Source organism: Colletotrichum lupini, chromosome 1 (genome assembly GCF_023278565.1).
Source record: "Colletotrichum lupini chromosome 1, complete sequence".
Lineage (NCBI taxonomy): Eukaryota > Fungi > Ascomycota > Sordariomycetes > Glomerellales > Glomerellaceae > Colletotrichum > Colletotrichum lupini.
Window position 1 is genome coordinate 4,290,189 of NC_064672.1, and position 14,569 is coordinate 4,304,757.

General features: G+C 55.2%; 5 protein-coding genes across 5 annotated transcripts; 2 read left to right on the forward strand and 3 right to left on the reverse strand.

Moving 5' to 3' along the window:
* Positions 1-268: 268 nt before the first annotated feature.
* CLUP02_01274 (methyltransferase) lies at positions 269-1,114 on the reverse strand (the record flags this gene model as incomplete). Its single annotated transcript, XM_049280316.1, has 1 exon — positions 269-1,114. One exon carries the CDS (start codon positions 1,112-1,114, stop codon positions 269-271), a length of 846 nt encoding a protein of 281 aa, XP_049136273.1.
* A 1,850-nt stretch (positions 1,115-2,964) lies between these two features.
* CLUP02_01275 (ARS binding protein 2) lies at positions 2,965-7,223 on the forward strand (the record flags this gene model as incomplete). Its single annotated transcript, XM_049280317.1, has 8 exons — positions 2,965-3,450; positions 3,503-5,169; positions 5,779-5,843; positions 5,899-5,941; positions 5,999-6,039; positions 6,320-6,471; positions 6,565-6,690; positions 6,795-7,223. The coding sequence occupies 8 exons, from the start codon at positions 2,965-2,967 to the stop codon at positions 7,221-7,223; spliced, it is 3,009 nt and encodes a 1,002-aa protein (XP_049136274.1).
* Positions 7,224-7,562: 339 nt separating this feature from the next.
* CLUP02_01276 (mechanosensitive ion channel) lies at positions 7,563-10,321 on the reverse strand (the record flags this gene model as incomplete). The annotated part of the gene is made up of 2 exons (XM_049280318.1): positions 7,563-8,807; positions 8,858-10,321. 2 exons carry the CDS (start codon positions 10,319-10,321, stop codon positions 7,563-7,565), a joined length of 2,709 nt encoding a protein of 902 aa, XP_049136275.1.
* A 1,742-nt stretch (positions 10,322-12,063) lies between these two features.
* CLUP02_01277 (uncharacterized protein) lies at positions 12,064-12,303 on the reverse strand (the record flags this gene model as incomplete). Its single annotated transcript, XM_049280319.1, has 1 exon — positions 12,064-12,303. One exon carries the CDS (start codon positions 12,301-12,303, stop codon positions 12,064-12,066), a length of 240 nt encoding a protein of 79 aa, XP_049136276.1.
* Positions 12,304-13,296: 993 nt separating this feature from the next.
* On the forward strand, positions 13,297-13,719 carry CLUP02_01278 (uncharacterized protein; the record flags this gene model as incomplete). The annotated part of the gene is made up of 1 exon (XM_049280320.1): positions 13,297-13,719. A coding segment is annotated over one exon (423 nt), but the record flags the coding sequence as incomplete, so codon positions are not given.
* Between the last annotated feature and the right edge of the window lie 850 nt (positions 13,720-14,569).

Genomic DNA, 14,569 nt, shown 5'->3' on the forward strand with positions numbered 1-14,569 from the left:
CCACAGCATTGAGCAAGCTTTCATCTCTTTTCTCTCTTTTTCTTTTCATGATGAAGGGGTGCATCTAGTGAACAATACATCGAAGCACAGCAAAGGTTGGCATGTATGATGTGGCAGAGGGGTGGTGCAACAACGGATAGACAATAGTCTCGTCCATATTTATAGGGGTGTGGCACGGCATTGATACCCCGATGCTCATAGTTGAAAATATTCATATTATCATTGACTCATCAAGTACAACTCACATCAGCTCCAGATTAGTTTATCTCTAAGGACCAAACACCAGCGCCCGTACTTCGATGCTCTCACGGCCCACAGCATCAGCCCTCGTCCTCGGATCTTCGAAAGCAGTGTGAGCCACGCGACCTCCCTCGACACCGGTGCCGTCCCGGAGACCCTCGCTGTCAAAGCACTCGAGCAGCAGCCGCTCGTCTCCCGTCATGCCGCTCAGGTAGTACCACTTTTGCTCCGGGCTGAACTTGATACCCGCCGTCTCACCGGTGTAGCCCGTGGTATACCGGTGCTCGATGGGTACGATGTCCTCGTCGGCCAGCGTCGAGGAGGACGCGAAGCCCAGGGGAAAGGACTCGACGGGCGTCTTGTTGAGCGGGCGCCAGACGTTGATGATGCGGTACCGGCCCGCGAGGAGCTTGTCTGCTTCTTCTCCGGGGAGGTGCTTTTTCACGCGCTGGATGACGGAGGACGGGGTCTGGTCTATGTGCACGCGGGTGACTGGGTTCCGCGGGGCCTCGGGGTCGGCGCGGCGGATGGTGTGGTCGAAGAAGAGGACGCGGGTGCTTCCCGGGACGTGTTCCAGGAGGAGCTTCTCGAGTTCCGGGTAGTAGTTTTCTTTGACGGATTCGTCGTCTGTGAAGTCTTTCTCTGCGGAGGGCGGGAGGTTGCGGATCACGGCGAAGGCGTCGCGGTCCAGGGAGAATTCGGATTCGCGGCCGCGGATGTCGTTGAGGACGGTTTCTGTGGGAGCGTCGCCGTAGTTTCTGGAGGGGGGACCGTCTGGGTTGATGAGGTTGTAGGGGGACGCGTTGTCGGCGGGAGCGGCGAAGAAGTTTAGGGTTGCGCGGACTTGGCCGCGGGGGACTCTGTCGATTGCCATTGGGAGATGAGGTCCGGGTTTGTGGTGCACGATGATATCCAGAGCTTTATGCTGAAGGTTGTAAATGAGTTTTGATCTTTGTAATTCACGTTGAGCCGTTGATGAGCGTGGCGATGAGATGATGTTAGTGGGATCAGTGATATCTTGGAATATTTCCTTCTCCTAGCAGCAACCTTTTCTTTCTTTATATACTGTAACACTTGGATGCTGTATTTCAAAGCATGATGATAAATGAAGCCATTCAAAGCACCGAATATGGGCCTATGCTTGCGAGAGAGCAATCACGTCATTTGGAGTCGATTGGTCTGAAGAGCCTCGGTGCGGAGGTGATTGGGTCAATGGGATTAGATTAGTCAGGTTGGAGACGATGCGTGGCATCTCTGGAGGTTTTCGGGTTCTTGGGGTCTACTGTGGTCGGTTCCCGGTTTCCGGGGTTTGTACATAGAGGAGGACAAGGCATGGTGGGCATTAGTCAAAGGCGTAGGTCGAAAAAGGCTTGGAATTACGCCTCGTTTGATTGAATATGATCGACGGGCCTACCTACCTGGGTGGGATACCGTAGTCCGTACTTCGCACTATCGTAGACAAAGACAATTGAGGGTGTGAAGGATATATTTCTTTTGCGAATGTAATTGTCTGCCTGAGCAGCCACCCTTCCTTCGTTCTTGTCTTTAGCCATTCAACCGTTGATCCAGAGACGTACATCAACGCACATCAACACAACGAAAAGACGAGCGCTAGAACACCTATACAGTTGGCCTAGGTATCTGTGTCTCTCCTGACTTCCGTATGGAAGTTGTTACTAGTGGTTCGCGACGATGTTTTAAAGTTCGGTCTTTGACAGACAGCCTTATTTTTTTCAAACGGCAAGATCAGATCGGAATGCCGAGAGCAGCCGGCAGAAAGTGTAAAATGCATTTCCTGCAGTTTTACTGCTTTGGGGGCCAGTGACTAAGCGGGAGGCGATCTGGGGAAGCTGGTCAATGATGACATTGCACAGTGTCCAACTCGCCGTGTTTGAGACAGTTTCAACACGGCCGCAATTGCCGTTCCCCCTAACCACACCTTGCCACAGCACCACAGTTACCTACCAGCCTAGGTACTGCCACCAAGCTCCATCTTCAGCTCGATCCCTCTCGGGGGATTCCTTCCCAGCTTCCGGATGGCCCTAAGCGCAATGGCGCACCTGGTTGCAGCGACCCTGGCTGCAGCAAGACCTCGCTTCTACGGTTCTACCACCCAGGGCCTCCTCTCCCACTCCTACCTACCTTACTGCGTACCTAGACCTCTACACTAGTCTCTGGCCCCCCAGTGGTGGTGGCCCCCTTTGACTGGCATTAGGACTGCTCAATGCTCTGGTGGTGACAAAGGCTAATTTTAGCACGTCCCTCTCTCTCCTTTGCCCGTCCATCGCTCTCTCGCTAGGGCCCTAAATTAACCCCGACTTTACCAGCTCGATTCGATTCAATGTTTAGATTGACCCAAGCTTTCCTCTCATCTCGAAAAAGAGCCGTTTGGATCTGACTGTCCGTCACCTAAGTAGATGAGACCGTGAGCTACGGGACGGACTGCATCGGTTTTACCCACCCCCATCTTCTCCCGGGCCATTCAGCCTCTATCACCTGCTCTTGTCTCGAGAACAGACAGAAAGACGCATCTGGGACACTCTCTGCCCCCCTCGTTGAGCTGGCTCGGTGGTGATGCTGCGCTCACAATACTCATACACTTCGTCGCGTCGTCGTTAGGCTTTAACGCTGTCAACTCGTATCGCGCGTGCTGTCAATGCGCGGCCCAAATCTCGCCTCGATGATGTCCAATATCCCGGATTACTCAACACCGACTCATGCGCGATGATATCCCCGCAACCGACGATGCAGCAGCACCAACCGCAGTCGCTCCCGCCGCCGTTGCCGCCGCCGCCGTCCGCGGTGCCCAACGGCATGCATGGGCAATCCCCGTCGCCTTCAATGAGGCATCAGCACATGGCCGCCCCACGGTCGTCGACTTCGTCAATCTCGAGCAGCAGGCTCACCCTCCCGGACAGGAACGTGACGGCGGACACCATTGAGGATGCCTACACCCACTTCGTCATGTCCTGCAACCCGGCCGTCCCGCCCGACACGGACACGGCGGCGCTGCGGGAAGCTTTCCGGGTCCCGCCCAAGAGCGGCGGCAAGAGCTTCAGCACTTTCACCCTTTTCGAGCTCATCAAGCAGTTGGAGACCAAGGAGATCAAGACGTGGGCAGAGTTGGCTCTCAAGTTGGGCGTCGAACCCCCTGATCAGGATAAGGGTCAGAGTTCTCAAAAGATTCAGCAGTATGCCGTCCGGCTCAAGGTATGTTCCTGTGCACGGTTCAATGAATCGCGTAATAGGCTGACTCTCACAGCGCTGGATGCATTCTATGCATGTGGATGCCTTCTTTGAGTATCTGATGGATCACCCTCACCCTTACTGGACAGAGATCCCAAATGACCCAACGCCCGTGTGTGAAGCGGGAAGGGATGGTGTGCTAGCAGAAGACGACATGGCTCTCCGAGCACTTTTACCACAGATTCGGCCCAGGCGGGGGAGGAAAAGGCCAGAGGACGACGAATTCGCAAAGTCCCCTTCACAACGAGCGAGATTGGACTCACCGCCGACGGGGACGGCCTACACCGCCGCCCGGCCAGAGACTCTGGGTCCGTGGTCCGCTCATCCCGATGGACGCGCTACGTTCGGCTGCTCTGATCATTTGAAGTTGAGCGCCAACACGGGATCAGTGACGGGCTGGCCTCCGGCCCCTGACACAGCGCAGACGCCGCTCACGGCGTATCCACAGGGCCCGATGTCTGCGCTCACGCCGTCAACGCGCAACAGCGGGTTCTGGGGTGATGCGGAACCAAGGTCGGCTATTACTCCCTCACGACCAAAGGCATCTCACCGGCGACACGGTGCCAAAGTCGTTTCCTCTGCGTGGAGGAGTGGCGGACCAGGAGGCAGCGGCAAGACTCGGGGGAGACCGCCTATGAACAAAACGAATGTCGATGGGCCATTTGTGGCTTTCCCCGCCGAAGGACCGGCGTACAAGCGGCCAAGTCCCGATACCAAGATTGAGTCGGGCCCGATTACACCCCCGGCGCCAATACCCCAGACCGCACCGGTACCACCAGTCGCAGTCACGGAATTACCTACACCGCCGCATATACCGCGGCCGGCCAAGCCGAGTATCTCACTACAGGTTCCGGAACGTCAAGGAGGATCCGTTCGTCTCGCGACGCCGCCGCCTCCACCGATCGTGATCGTCAACGGAGAACCCCCGGGCGAAGTACCCGACATAATAAACTCGACAGCCACAGCACCACCATTGGAGTTCCCGCCCGGTCACAACGTGCCCCTCCCCCCTGGTGCCATACCACCAGTAGACCTGAAAGCGCAGACCGTCCTGCCGGTTGACCCGCCGCCCGCCGCGAAAGGCAGCGGCATACCACCACAACCCAACGACATCCCCATCGGCATGTTCGAGAACATGAAGGACCGGACCAACATCGACGCCGTCCTGGGTTATTTCGCGCACGAGGCGGCCAACGGCGACTGGGTCGACGCGGACAACAACCCTATCGAGAACTGCAGCATCGCCGAGGCCTACGCGCTCGTGCACACCACTGTAGAAAGGATGTGGCAGACGGCGCCGAACCAGGACGCCTTTTTGATTAATCTCGCGGCGCTGGCGGGCGGCAGGGCGCTCATGACGACGAGCAAGCTGCGGGTGAAGCGGGAGGAGGAGTATGAGGACCGCGCGACGTACAGCTGCAGCTGGGAGTTCCGGCTGGGGACGATACGGGGCAACTACAACATGGTGCAGACGGTCATGTACAACCGGTGGCGGCGGCCCGAGGAGAAGCTGGAGAAGCCGAATATGAAGGGCACGGGCGGCGCCGAGTCGGAGTGGGAGAGGAAGTATCGGGACCTGCTGGCGCTGTCGGAGAAGAGGGATAAGGAGATTCAGGCGATGCGGGCTGGGCTTACGGCGAAGCTGAATGAGACGTTTCAGGATGCCAAGGATCTTGAGAACAAGTGAGGGAAGTATGGGGTTTGTAATCATATGTATCCGAGAGAATCGCCGACATGGGAATATTATCAGGGGAAGGGGAAGCATACGGCGCACGGAGAACGTCATGTTGATGGCGTGGAATATCCAGGATTTAGGGACGTCTTTCAGAAGAAAGACAGGCAAAGGGGGACGGTGTTGATATCATGCGGATGGCGTAATAATCGAAAGAGAAAGCATAGTGCTGGCGCAGGGTCATGGGAGAGCGTATATCAGGGATTGGGCTGGGTGTTGAGGCGGAGGGGGCAGAAATACCAAGTGAAAAGCAATGCTACAGTCATCTTGATGAATATCCGTCGAACACTCATCACACGCTCAGGCCCACTACAAAATCTAGTGAATATCCAAGCTAAGACTTGAAGATAAGCTTCTATTCGAGTTCATTTCAAGGTGGACTGAGAAGGAAGAGTGGAGGAGGGAAGGGGGCTTACTAAGGTCCTCCAGATCAGAGGTCCAGGGCTATCAGCCAATGAGATGCAAATCACTCAACGACAACAAACCTCACTCACTGACTGTCGATTCGACGATTGCTTCCTCCTACTTACTCAATCAGTCAATTCTAATAGACTCTTCAGGATGCTCATCAAGGAGTCTTACGTAGACGTGCCGACCAAGGCCGACGGCAAGGATGGTTCCATGAGTGCGTGCCAACCGACCTCGTAGTAATGGTACTCGAAAGCTAACAACGGTAACAGGAATCTTCCTCTTCCACCCTTCCATTCCAGGCTATCCCCAGGCGTAAGTGACCTTGATTCAAAAATCAGATCGAAAATCCCCAACTCACATATGCTGCAGCAAGTTTCCAGGCGTCTGCCTCTTCTCTGAAATCTACCAAGGTCAGCCAGATTATGCCTCTTCTCCATGGCGGCGGCGGGGTCTACCCAAAAAAGCTGCCCTTTCCCCCGCACTGGGGGGTTGCTTGACCCCTCCACCCCACCCTCGCCGATCCTACACCGAGTCCACCGAGTTGTTGACCGAGTACTTTGACTTCACTTCACTTTATGTCTTGAACTGTTATCGGCTTGCCATGTAACAGAATCCCATTTCACATTAAAATCCCATTCGATTGATACATAGCCTCCTTCTTCTCGTGAAGATAAACTAACAAGTCGATAGTGACCGGCCCCGTCGCCCGCTTCGCCCGCCAGATCGCAGGACAGGGCTACATCGTCGCCGCGCCCTCGTCCTACCACGACTTCACCGGCCCAGAGGCCCTGGCCTACGATGTTCCCGGCACCGACAAGGGCAACGCCTGGAAGGTTGAAAAGGTACGCCCTCATCTTCGCTAGCCTTCTTATCTCTACATAGGTAGACCTCACAAAGGAACATTCTGGCTGACCATCTTCAACGCTGATATCAAGACCCTCGCGTCCTACGACGAAGACTCCCGCCGCACCGTAGACCACCTCCTCACCCTCCCAACCTGCACCGGCAAAATCGGCAGCACGGGAATGTGCCTAGGCGGCCACCTCGCCGTCAGAGCCTCCGTACGTCTCTCACCCCCTTTACCCACCCCCTTTACCCACCCTCCAGCTCCCACCTCTCACCAGAAACCCACTCCAAATCCTCACCAAACTAACCTCACCACCAGCTCGACCCCCGAATCACCTCCTGCGTAGCCTACTTCGCAACAGACATCCACACCCGCACCCTAGGCCCCCACACCTCCGCAAACTCCTCCCCGACAGCCCCCGAAAACAGCACCCACACCCTAGACCTCTTCGCCACGAACCTCACCCACGCAGAGGTGGCCATGATCTTCGGCGTGAAAGACACCCACGTCCCCGCGGAAGGCCGCGACCTCATCCGCGCCAAGCTCCGCGAGGCGGGCGTCACGACGAGCTTCTACGAGTTCGCGTGGGCCCAGCACGCCTTTATCCGCGACGAGCTGAGCAAGGGACGGTATGACCCCGCTATTACAAAGGTCTGCTTTGAGATTCTGCTAGAGTTGTTCGGGAGGACGCTCAAGTTGGATTTGGGTCCGTTGGAGGGCGTTGGCGAGGTTGAGCACGTTTGCTAGGTACTAAAGTAAACAAGTGTTGACGACCTAGGAAAAAAAAATCTTCACATAAGGAGAGGCAAGCCAAGCATTGTTAAGAGGAATAGTATTTATCTGCGGACGACATGTCATCATACTCTATTCGTAATCTATCTGTTTCCCCCATGTGAAGTTTGTGTAAGGAAATTCATTAGGCACGGGGAAGCCAGTCTCAATGCCCACGTAAAAGAAAACGCCCGGGGTTTTGTGTCAGACAATTGACCGGCTGGTATTAATCTTTCTCCGATTTCTTCTTTTTTTTTTGCTCCTTCTCCTTCTTTTACTTTGTGATTCTTTTCGTGCCATTCTTAGCATCTCCCTTTACTGCTTCTTTGAAGTGCTCGGCTGAACCTCCTGCTGGGTGCTGGATACACTGCGTCCACGAGGACGCTGGCCCGATGGGGCGCTCTGGAGTGGGTGGGGGGTAAGGTTGGCGTTGTGGGGAGGCGAGATGGTGGGAGACAGAGACTGTCCGTAGGCGCCGGAGTAACCGGTTGGTTGGGCGCCGTAATAGGGAGAGTTGTAGGATCCTTGAACACCCGTCTCTGCCTCCTCGTCGTAAATTCGGTTGCGAGACATCGTCTGAGTCAGACCGAGGCCGGTTCCGTCACCGACGGGGGACATAGGGATGCCTTCGCCGGGCTTGCGACGGCCACCACCGCCCTTGGTGCTGGCGCGCTTCATCAGCTGACTGCGGACGCGGTCGATATCGTTGGAGCGGCGGCGGTCTTCCTTGGAAGACAAAGTGTCATCATCGCCTACCCGGTAGCCCCATTCCTCTTCGACCATAGGGTCACGCAGGTTGAGTTCAGCTGCGGCAGCCTTCTCAGTCTTAGAGTCGGGGTTGCCGTCAGTTCCTTCGGCGGCGGGAGAGGGCACCAAACGCGCGGCCTCCTTATCCTTGGCAGCCTTGTCACGGGCTGACGCAGCGAAGGAGTCGGTGACGGCGACGGAGTAAGATGGGTTGCCAGGAGCACCAAGGGCCTCGCTACCACCACCAGGGGCATAAATGGGGATCTTCTTCAGAGCCATGGCCAGGGCGCACATGAACTTGGAGCGGCGAGTAGCGCGAACGCCATCGTTGTGCCAGTTGGACTTGTGCTTGATCGCGATCTTAAGCTGAAGCTTGTCCAAATCACCGACGCCGGCAACGCCGATGGCGATATCGGGCAGGAAGTCGCGGGAGTTGTCGGAGTTGCGAACAAAGTTCTCCATCTCGACACGGAGGAGCTCGAGGTCCTCGAAGCTGGTGTCGTAGGAGACGTTCAAGTCGATGACCTCCTTCATGGCCTTGCTACGGGAGACGTTCTCGATCCAAAGGTTGTTGAGAGCGATGTTGGGAACCTGGACGACCTGCATCTTGTCGATACGGGTGAAGACGGTGTACAGAAGCGAAATCTTGTCCACGATGAGTTGCTGCTTCTCGGAACCAACAATATCGACTCTGTCACCAACGTCGTAGGGGTGCTTGACGAAGAGGAAGATGCAGGAACCAAGGAATTCCTGGGTGGTAACGGCGAAGACGAATGACAGAGAAAGAAGCGCAGTACCAGCAGTGGCGACGGTCTAAAGTGGTCAGCAACGTTCACAGAAGAGTAAAAGAGGAAGGAGCTTACGGTCAAGAAGCTGGACTGGAACCACGCGAGGAAGATGAAGACGACAATCAAGACGACAACGAACATGAGAACCTTATCAAACACGCGGAGTGCCTGACCAATGTCCTTCATTCCCTCGGTAATAGCCTTACGTTCCTTGCCAATCTCGACAACCTTGCGAGTCATCTCTTCCAAGCTGATATCGCCGTTCATGTCGTTATCGATCATACCGAAAGCCTCGTCGGCCTCATCAGAGTAAGCGGGTCCAAGCACTTCCAGGAAGTCTTCGGGGTACAGCGAGTCCTTTCCTTCGACCACAAAAGACATCCAGATACGGCGGGCGAGAGCCTCAGAAGGCTTGTGCTTCTCGAGGGCTTCAATAACAATGGAGTGCGCCGAGTTGGGGTTGAAGACCTGCTTTCCAGTGATTTCCGAGGCAATGTTACCGAAGACACCGGTGATCTTGTCTCCTACACGGCCAATATCGCCGACGAGGCGAAGGGGCGTAGCGCTACCATTACCGCCCTTGCCACCCTTCGCAGCCTTGGCTAAGATCAAATCGAGACTATCGTTGATGACATAGTCCTCGTCCTCGAACTCGGGACAGTACATAGGGAAAAGGGTGCGGGAAGCGTCGTAGAGGAGACCAAGCAAGCGAACCTCGCGCTTGGACTCCTTGATGCGGAGAGCAAATGATCTCTGGTGGTAAGAGATACCGATGAGCTGAACAATGGCCTTCTCGCCAAGGTATACGGCCGAAGACACAAATGTGGCACCAAGAAGACGAATCATGGTGGTAACCCAGGAAGATTGGTTGTCGGACTTGAAGAGGGCCTGGAATGATTGCCATGATGCCAGAGCCCAGAAGAAGAGTGAAAGGGCAATCTGCAAGTTCTGCAGAACAGTAGCGTATTTGCGCGTACCGGAACTGACAACTCCGCAGAAGAACATGAAGGCGTGAGGCAAGAGCCAGGCGACAACCTTGCCAGCCCAGAGAGTCAACCAGGCGATCTCAATCCACAAGAAGAGGAAAAACAGCGATTTCTCGTTGTTGTTGCCAATCGTGACATCGTCTTTGTGGCCCGTAATGGGGAGAACGATGAGTGGTATCGCGAGTAGAAGGCCGATAGGAATGATGTAAACCAGGTAGCGAGTAACGACAGACGCGCTGGTGATCTTGGTGTAGAAGCGACCCATGGCGTTCATCTTGACATCGTCCGAGCCAGCAGTTCCGTGGCGGCCAAGCTCTGCCTTCTTCTTGCGGCGTCCGCCCTTGGCATTGGGGCGGTGGAAAAGGCCATGCTTCTCGTTTGTGCCAGAGGAGCCAGAGTCCTCGTTGGAAGCGTTCATCGTGGGCTTCCTTGCGCCAGTAGAGGCGGCGCTCCTGACCTGGGTCAGGGGAATATCGCCGTCAGGCATGTCGTTCGACTGTGTGTTGTTTATAGGCAGGAATCCCGAATGCCGCGGCGAGAGAGGTCCCGGCATGCCGAAATAGCGAAGGAGCTCTTAAGGTGTGTCGTATCTAGTCGAGGGAGGAGGAGGAATGTTGGTGTAAAACCGTAATTGGTGATTGTTGTACAGACCACTTGCTGTATAGTTGCAGTCTATTAATGCGCAGACGGAGCGGATGTCGAATCCAGCTCTTGTAGGAAACCAATCGAGGCGTCGTGTGAGGCTCGAGAGGAAAGTGAGAAAAAGGTTGAGAACCAAGAGTAACGACTGGGTCTGGTTCTACAAGAGGTGAGCGCGCGTGTATGTTCTGTGTTATCCTCGTGTGTGACGACAACCCAATTCCCAAAAGCGAAGGTAATTACAAGGAAAAGGGTATCTTTAGAGGAGGATGGTAGGACGGGATAGGATAGGTAGGGAAGAGAGGGCGGGGAGGAGGAGAAAAGAGAGAGCGAGCGAGTGAGAGTGAATGGAGAGGTCGAAACGAGCGGGAGTCTAGATGAAAAAGAAGGCGAGGAGGGGAAGAAGCTCAGGGTTTAAGCGAAAGACGAGCCAAAAATGGCAGAGAGAATGACGGCAAGGTTCTGTTCTAGTTAGGGAAACAGGATGGAGACGTGGGATGGTAAGGTGCGGTTAGCAGGTTGACGATCATCAAAGTGCAAGGCGACACGGCAAGCACGATCAAGGCACTTAGTGGCAGGGCAAGCGGAAAGCCGCAAAGACAGGACGAAAGGGGGCCGCCGCCGCTAGACGCGTTAGTGGGAGGGACGGCTGTCTTGGAGCGTGCATCTTGGCGGGACCCCTGAACGGTTTTTTTCTTCCTTCTGTGCTGAGCCGGGGCACCCCCCTTCTGGTGCATCTAGTTTTTTTTTTTTCCTTTCTTTTCCTTTTTCTCTCTGGTTCTGGGTCAATCTCTGGCAGAGTAGGTACTTTGAGTACGTGCTCTGAATTTCTGCACAGTGGACGAGAGCCTGGACGGCCAGAGGCCCAGAGCAGACAGCCAGATCAAGCAGAAAACGGGCCAGAAATCTCAAAGTGGCCGGCTTTCTGCTGCAGGACGGGCTGGCAGCTTTGATGCAGGGGACAAGCCACTGACAGGCGAGTTTCAGAAGTTCTCGGGTCGATTGCTGGGATTGGCCGGTACCCAGGACTGGTGGTTCCCGATTCTTGGTTGGTGGATGGTCTGTGATATCCACTTACGGATACTTCAGTACGGAGTACCTAGCAGTAGGTATCCCCGTATCTAGGTATGTAGCTGGTGGACTGGAGCAGGGTAGGCAGAGATACGTACCTCAGCTGGGTGGAGGTGCCTCTTCTCAGGTGGGCCTTGGTGATGCCGTGCTCGCCGGTGGACTTCTTGGTTTTTTTCTGCGCATCTATTTTACTTCCGCTATGGAATGCCGCGCGATTGGGGTGTCACTGGGACGCGGTACTTGGCAAGTTGAATATTGTTGTTATGGACGTTGGCCATAAACCGTGAATGTATGTATGTGCACTGAGAGTTCTCTAGTGCACTTCAAGGTTCCTCGAGTTGATTGTCCGAGTGCCGCACATCAGACGTGCCGCAGAACCGCTTACGAGTGAGTGAAGCTTGATGTTCCTTCGTCGCCACTCGATTGGTTGTTGAATTTGGTGCCTCGGTGTAGTTGCATGTGCTGCTGCATGAGAGTGAGATTGCACATTTTGGTGAGATTACAATGGTGTAAGTTGTAACCCCATGTTGCCATGCGAGCACCCTTCATTCGGTTTCTTGTTCCTTAATATCGTCACATATCCCTCTAGGGCAGCGTCAGTACCGGCAGTCTGAAGGCCCCAGTGACTGTTTTGGAGTCATTTGGGGTGGGCTGAGCCAGTGTTGCGTGGGAAAGGGTCGACCTTGGTGGGAACCGGTAAGAGGAAGGGGTCCTCGGGTTCCATTCACCAAGCGGCTCTCCCAAGTAGTTCCCAGCGCTGTTCTCTGGGGTCAAGGTGGCCTGCGCCTTCCACCTCATCTGCTGGGCACTTCCATTGTTGGCCATCTTGCGGCCTTACCCTGGTTGTTGGAGACTTGGAGTTGCAGTGTTCCCACGGAGTAATCTGGGAAGCTGCCCGGTCAGGTCCACCCGGCTGACGAGTCGCCTGTTGTTTAGCTGCTCGATTTGCGAGAGATGGCCGACTATCGCTCCATCATGTTTCCACATCGGTGGAGTGTTAGAAGCTTAACCTTTTACATCTCCTTGCGTGGATCAATGCTGACCCTTTGCGCTTTTGGGAATACCTCCTAGGTGTGCCAGGTCGCTCTTGCGGCTCGCCTTTCACGTTCTGTCAGCACTCTGTAAATTCCGCAGATCTGGCCAGTCAGCCGCCTGCCGCCGGCGCCAACGTGTGGTCTTGCGCCAGTGGCCACTTAACACTATCACTGCCACTGCCACTGCCGTATCGCGATCCAGGAATAACACTCAGAAAATTCACCCCAATTAAGTTATTGGTCTCCACCCACCACCATCTTTGGTGGAATACGAGCGTGGAGTTGTGTTTTTTTTTTCTCCTTCGGCATCGAGAGAGGCATCACCCTTCCATCACCTATCCATCCATCCAAGTCATCCCCCACCGTCCGCGCCGGCACATGTTTGCGTTTGACAGTTGCTGGAAGCATCATCCATCCGCCGCTTGACGAGTAGCAAATCCACCGATCCATCAATCGATCCATCTTTAGCTCTTTGCCCATCATCCAACCTCTTGGAACCGGGTCACCTGACTGTGGGTGTCGACTCCCTCACGTCCCTTCCACCCCATCTGGAGAGTCACCCTTCTTGGCATGGCCCCCCTTCCCATGTTGCAACCCTCCAAGATTCCCCAAGGGACCAAAAGACAACAACAATCCTCCGTCGGACCAGCCCGTCACACCAGGCAATCAATGCCGTTCATAGTTACAGAATCACACCAAAACACCACACTACTCCCGTCCTTTTTTCAGCCTTCCCACAAGCCGACGTCGTCTCTGTTTCGTTTCCACCCGCATACAATTCTCGCTAGCACCAAAAGCCACCCACTCGTCCATTCGTCGTCCGCCGCATCTTGTCTCCAGTCTCCCAGCTCTCCTCCCCCCCATCCCCGCCCCCTGCGTCCTAGCGGAGCCCTACAAGGACAAGAGAGAGACAAGCTGTGACAGAAACTGGCTTGCACCGCGCGTTCAAGTCTCTTCGAGTCTGGACCGTCTAGACCTGCCCATGGGTCCCTGCTTCGACAGGCCGCTCAATCCTGCACTCATTGATCACGAAGTCAATTCAATTTCCGCTCTGTTTCTAATACTCACCATAGGTCGCAGGCGAGCTTCAAGGTTTTTTCTCGCAATATCAACCGCCACATGGTCGGCCACTCATCTACCGTGTACGGGTTGCGCCCACTCGGTGGCCTGTCAGTCGCCCTCCCTGTCACCAGCTCTTCTTCACTAGCCCTTTTCAAAACCCAACCAACCAGCCGCCCCGTCCGCGGCTCGCGGCAGCCTAACAGCCGGCGTCCTCAACGGCGCCAGCCTAGTCCGACGGTGGCTTCATTGCGATTCGCGCCAGTGGCGACCAATGACACAACCGACTCCCTCACGGTTCCTCTTGTTATCCCAAGAACGGTTTTCAGCCCGAGCTGATCGTCAGAGACACATCACACACCTCAGACCCTCGAAAAACGCGGGTACCTGAAAAAGCAAACGCTAGAGATTCCGAGGCTGCGGCGGTGTAACACCATCTCTCCTCACCTTCTCAGGCAAGAGGCACGGTCCACGGACGAGGAACTCTATTCCTCACGAGACGAAATGGCCTGCTTGCGCATTCTTTCTTTTTACTCTTCAAGTATGCGTTTCATGTGACTTCCAACACTGTAATATGTTGCCTCTTACAGTTCGCCTATCCCCTTTCTGAATTCCTGCAGCGCGAGCGGTGCCACGTCTCACATTCTCTACGATTTGAATCTACATGTCGGAGGTTGGATCGGATCTACAGCCCGTGTTGCGAAAATCTTTCATAATCGATCGCCTCAGTCTGCATTGTTGGGTTTGACGCTAGACTCAACACGAGAGCGGCGGGAGAAGAATCTCGATTTGGATCACTGCTCGCGGCGGGCAGTTCGGGAAAGTCTTCACGAGCCCTTGGCTGGCTTAGCACGCCTAGCTGCCGTTGCCCTCGTGCCAAGGGCTGAGAGCGCGCTCTTCTATGTCTCCCCAAGAACGACTTGCCTTCCCACGCGTTCTTCCGCACTTGGTGTCGTCGTCCCAGGAAAGTAACTCGGGGTTGTCGGGGTGCATACGTC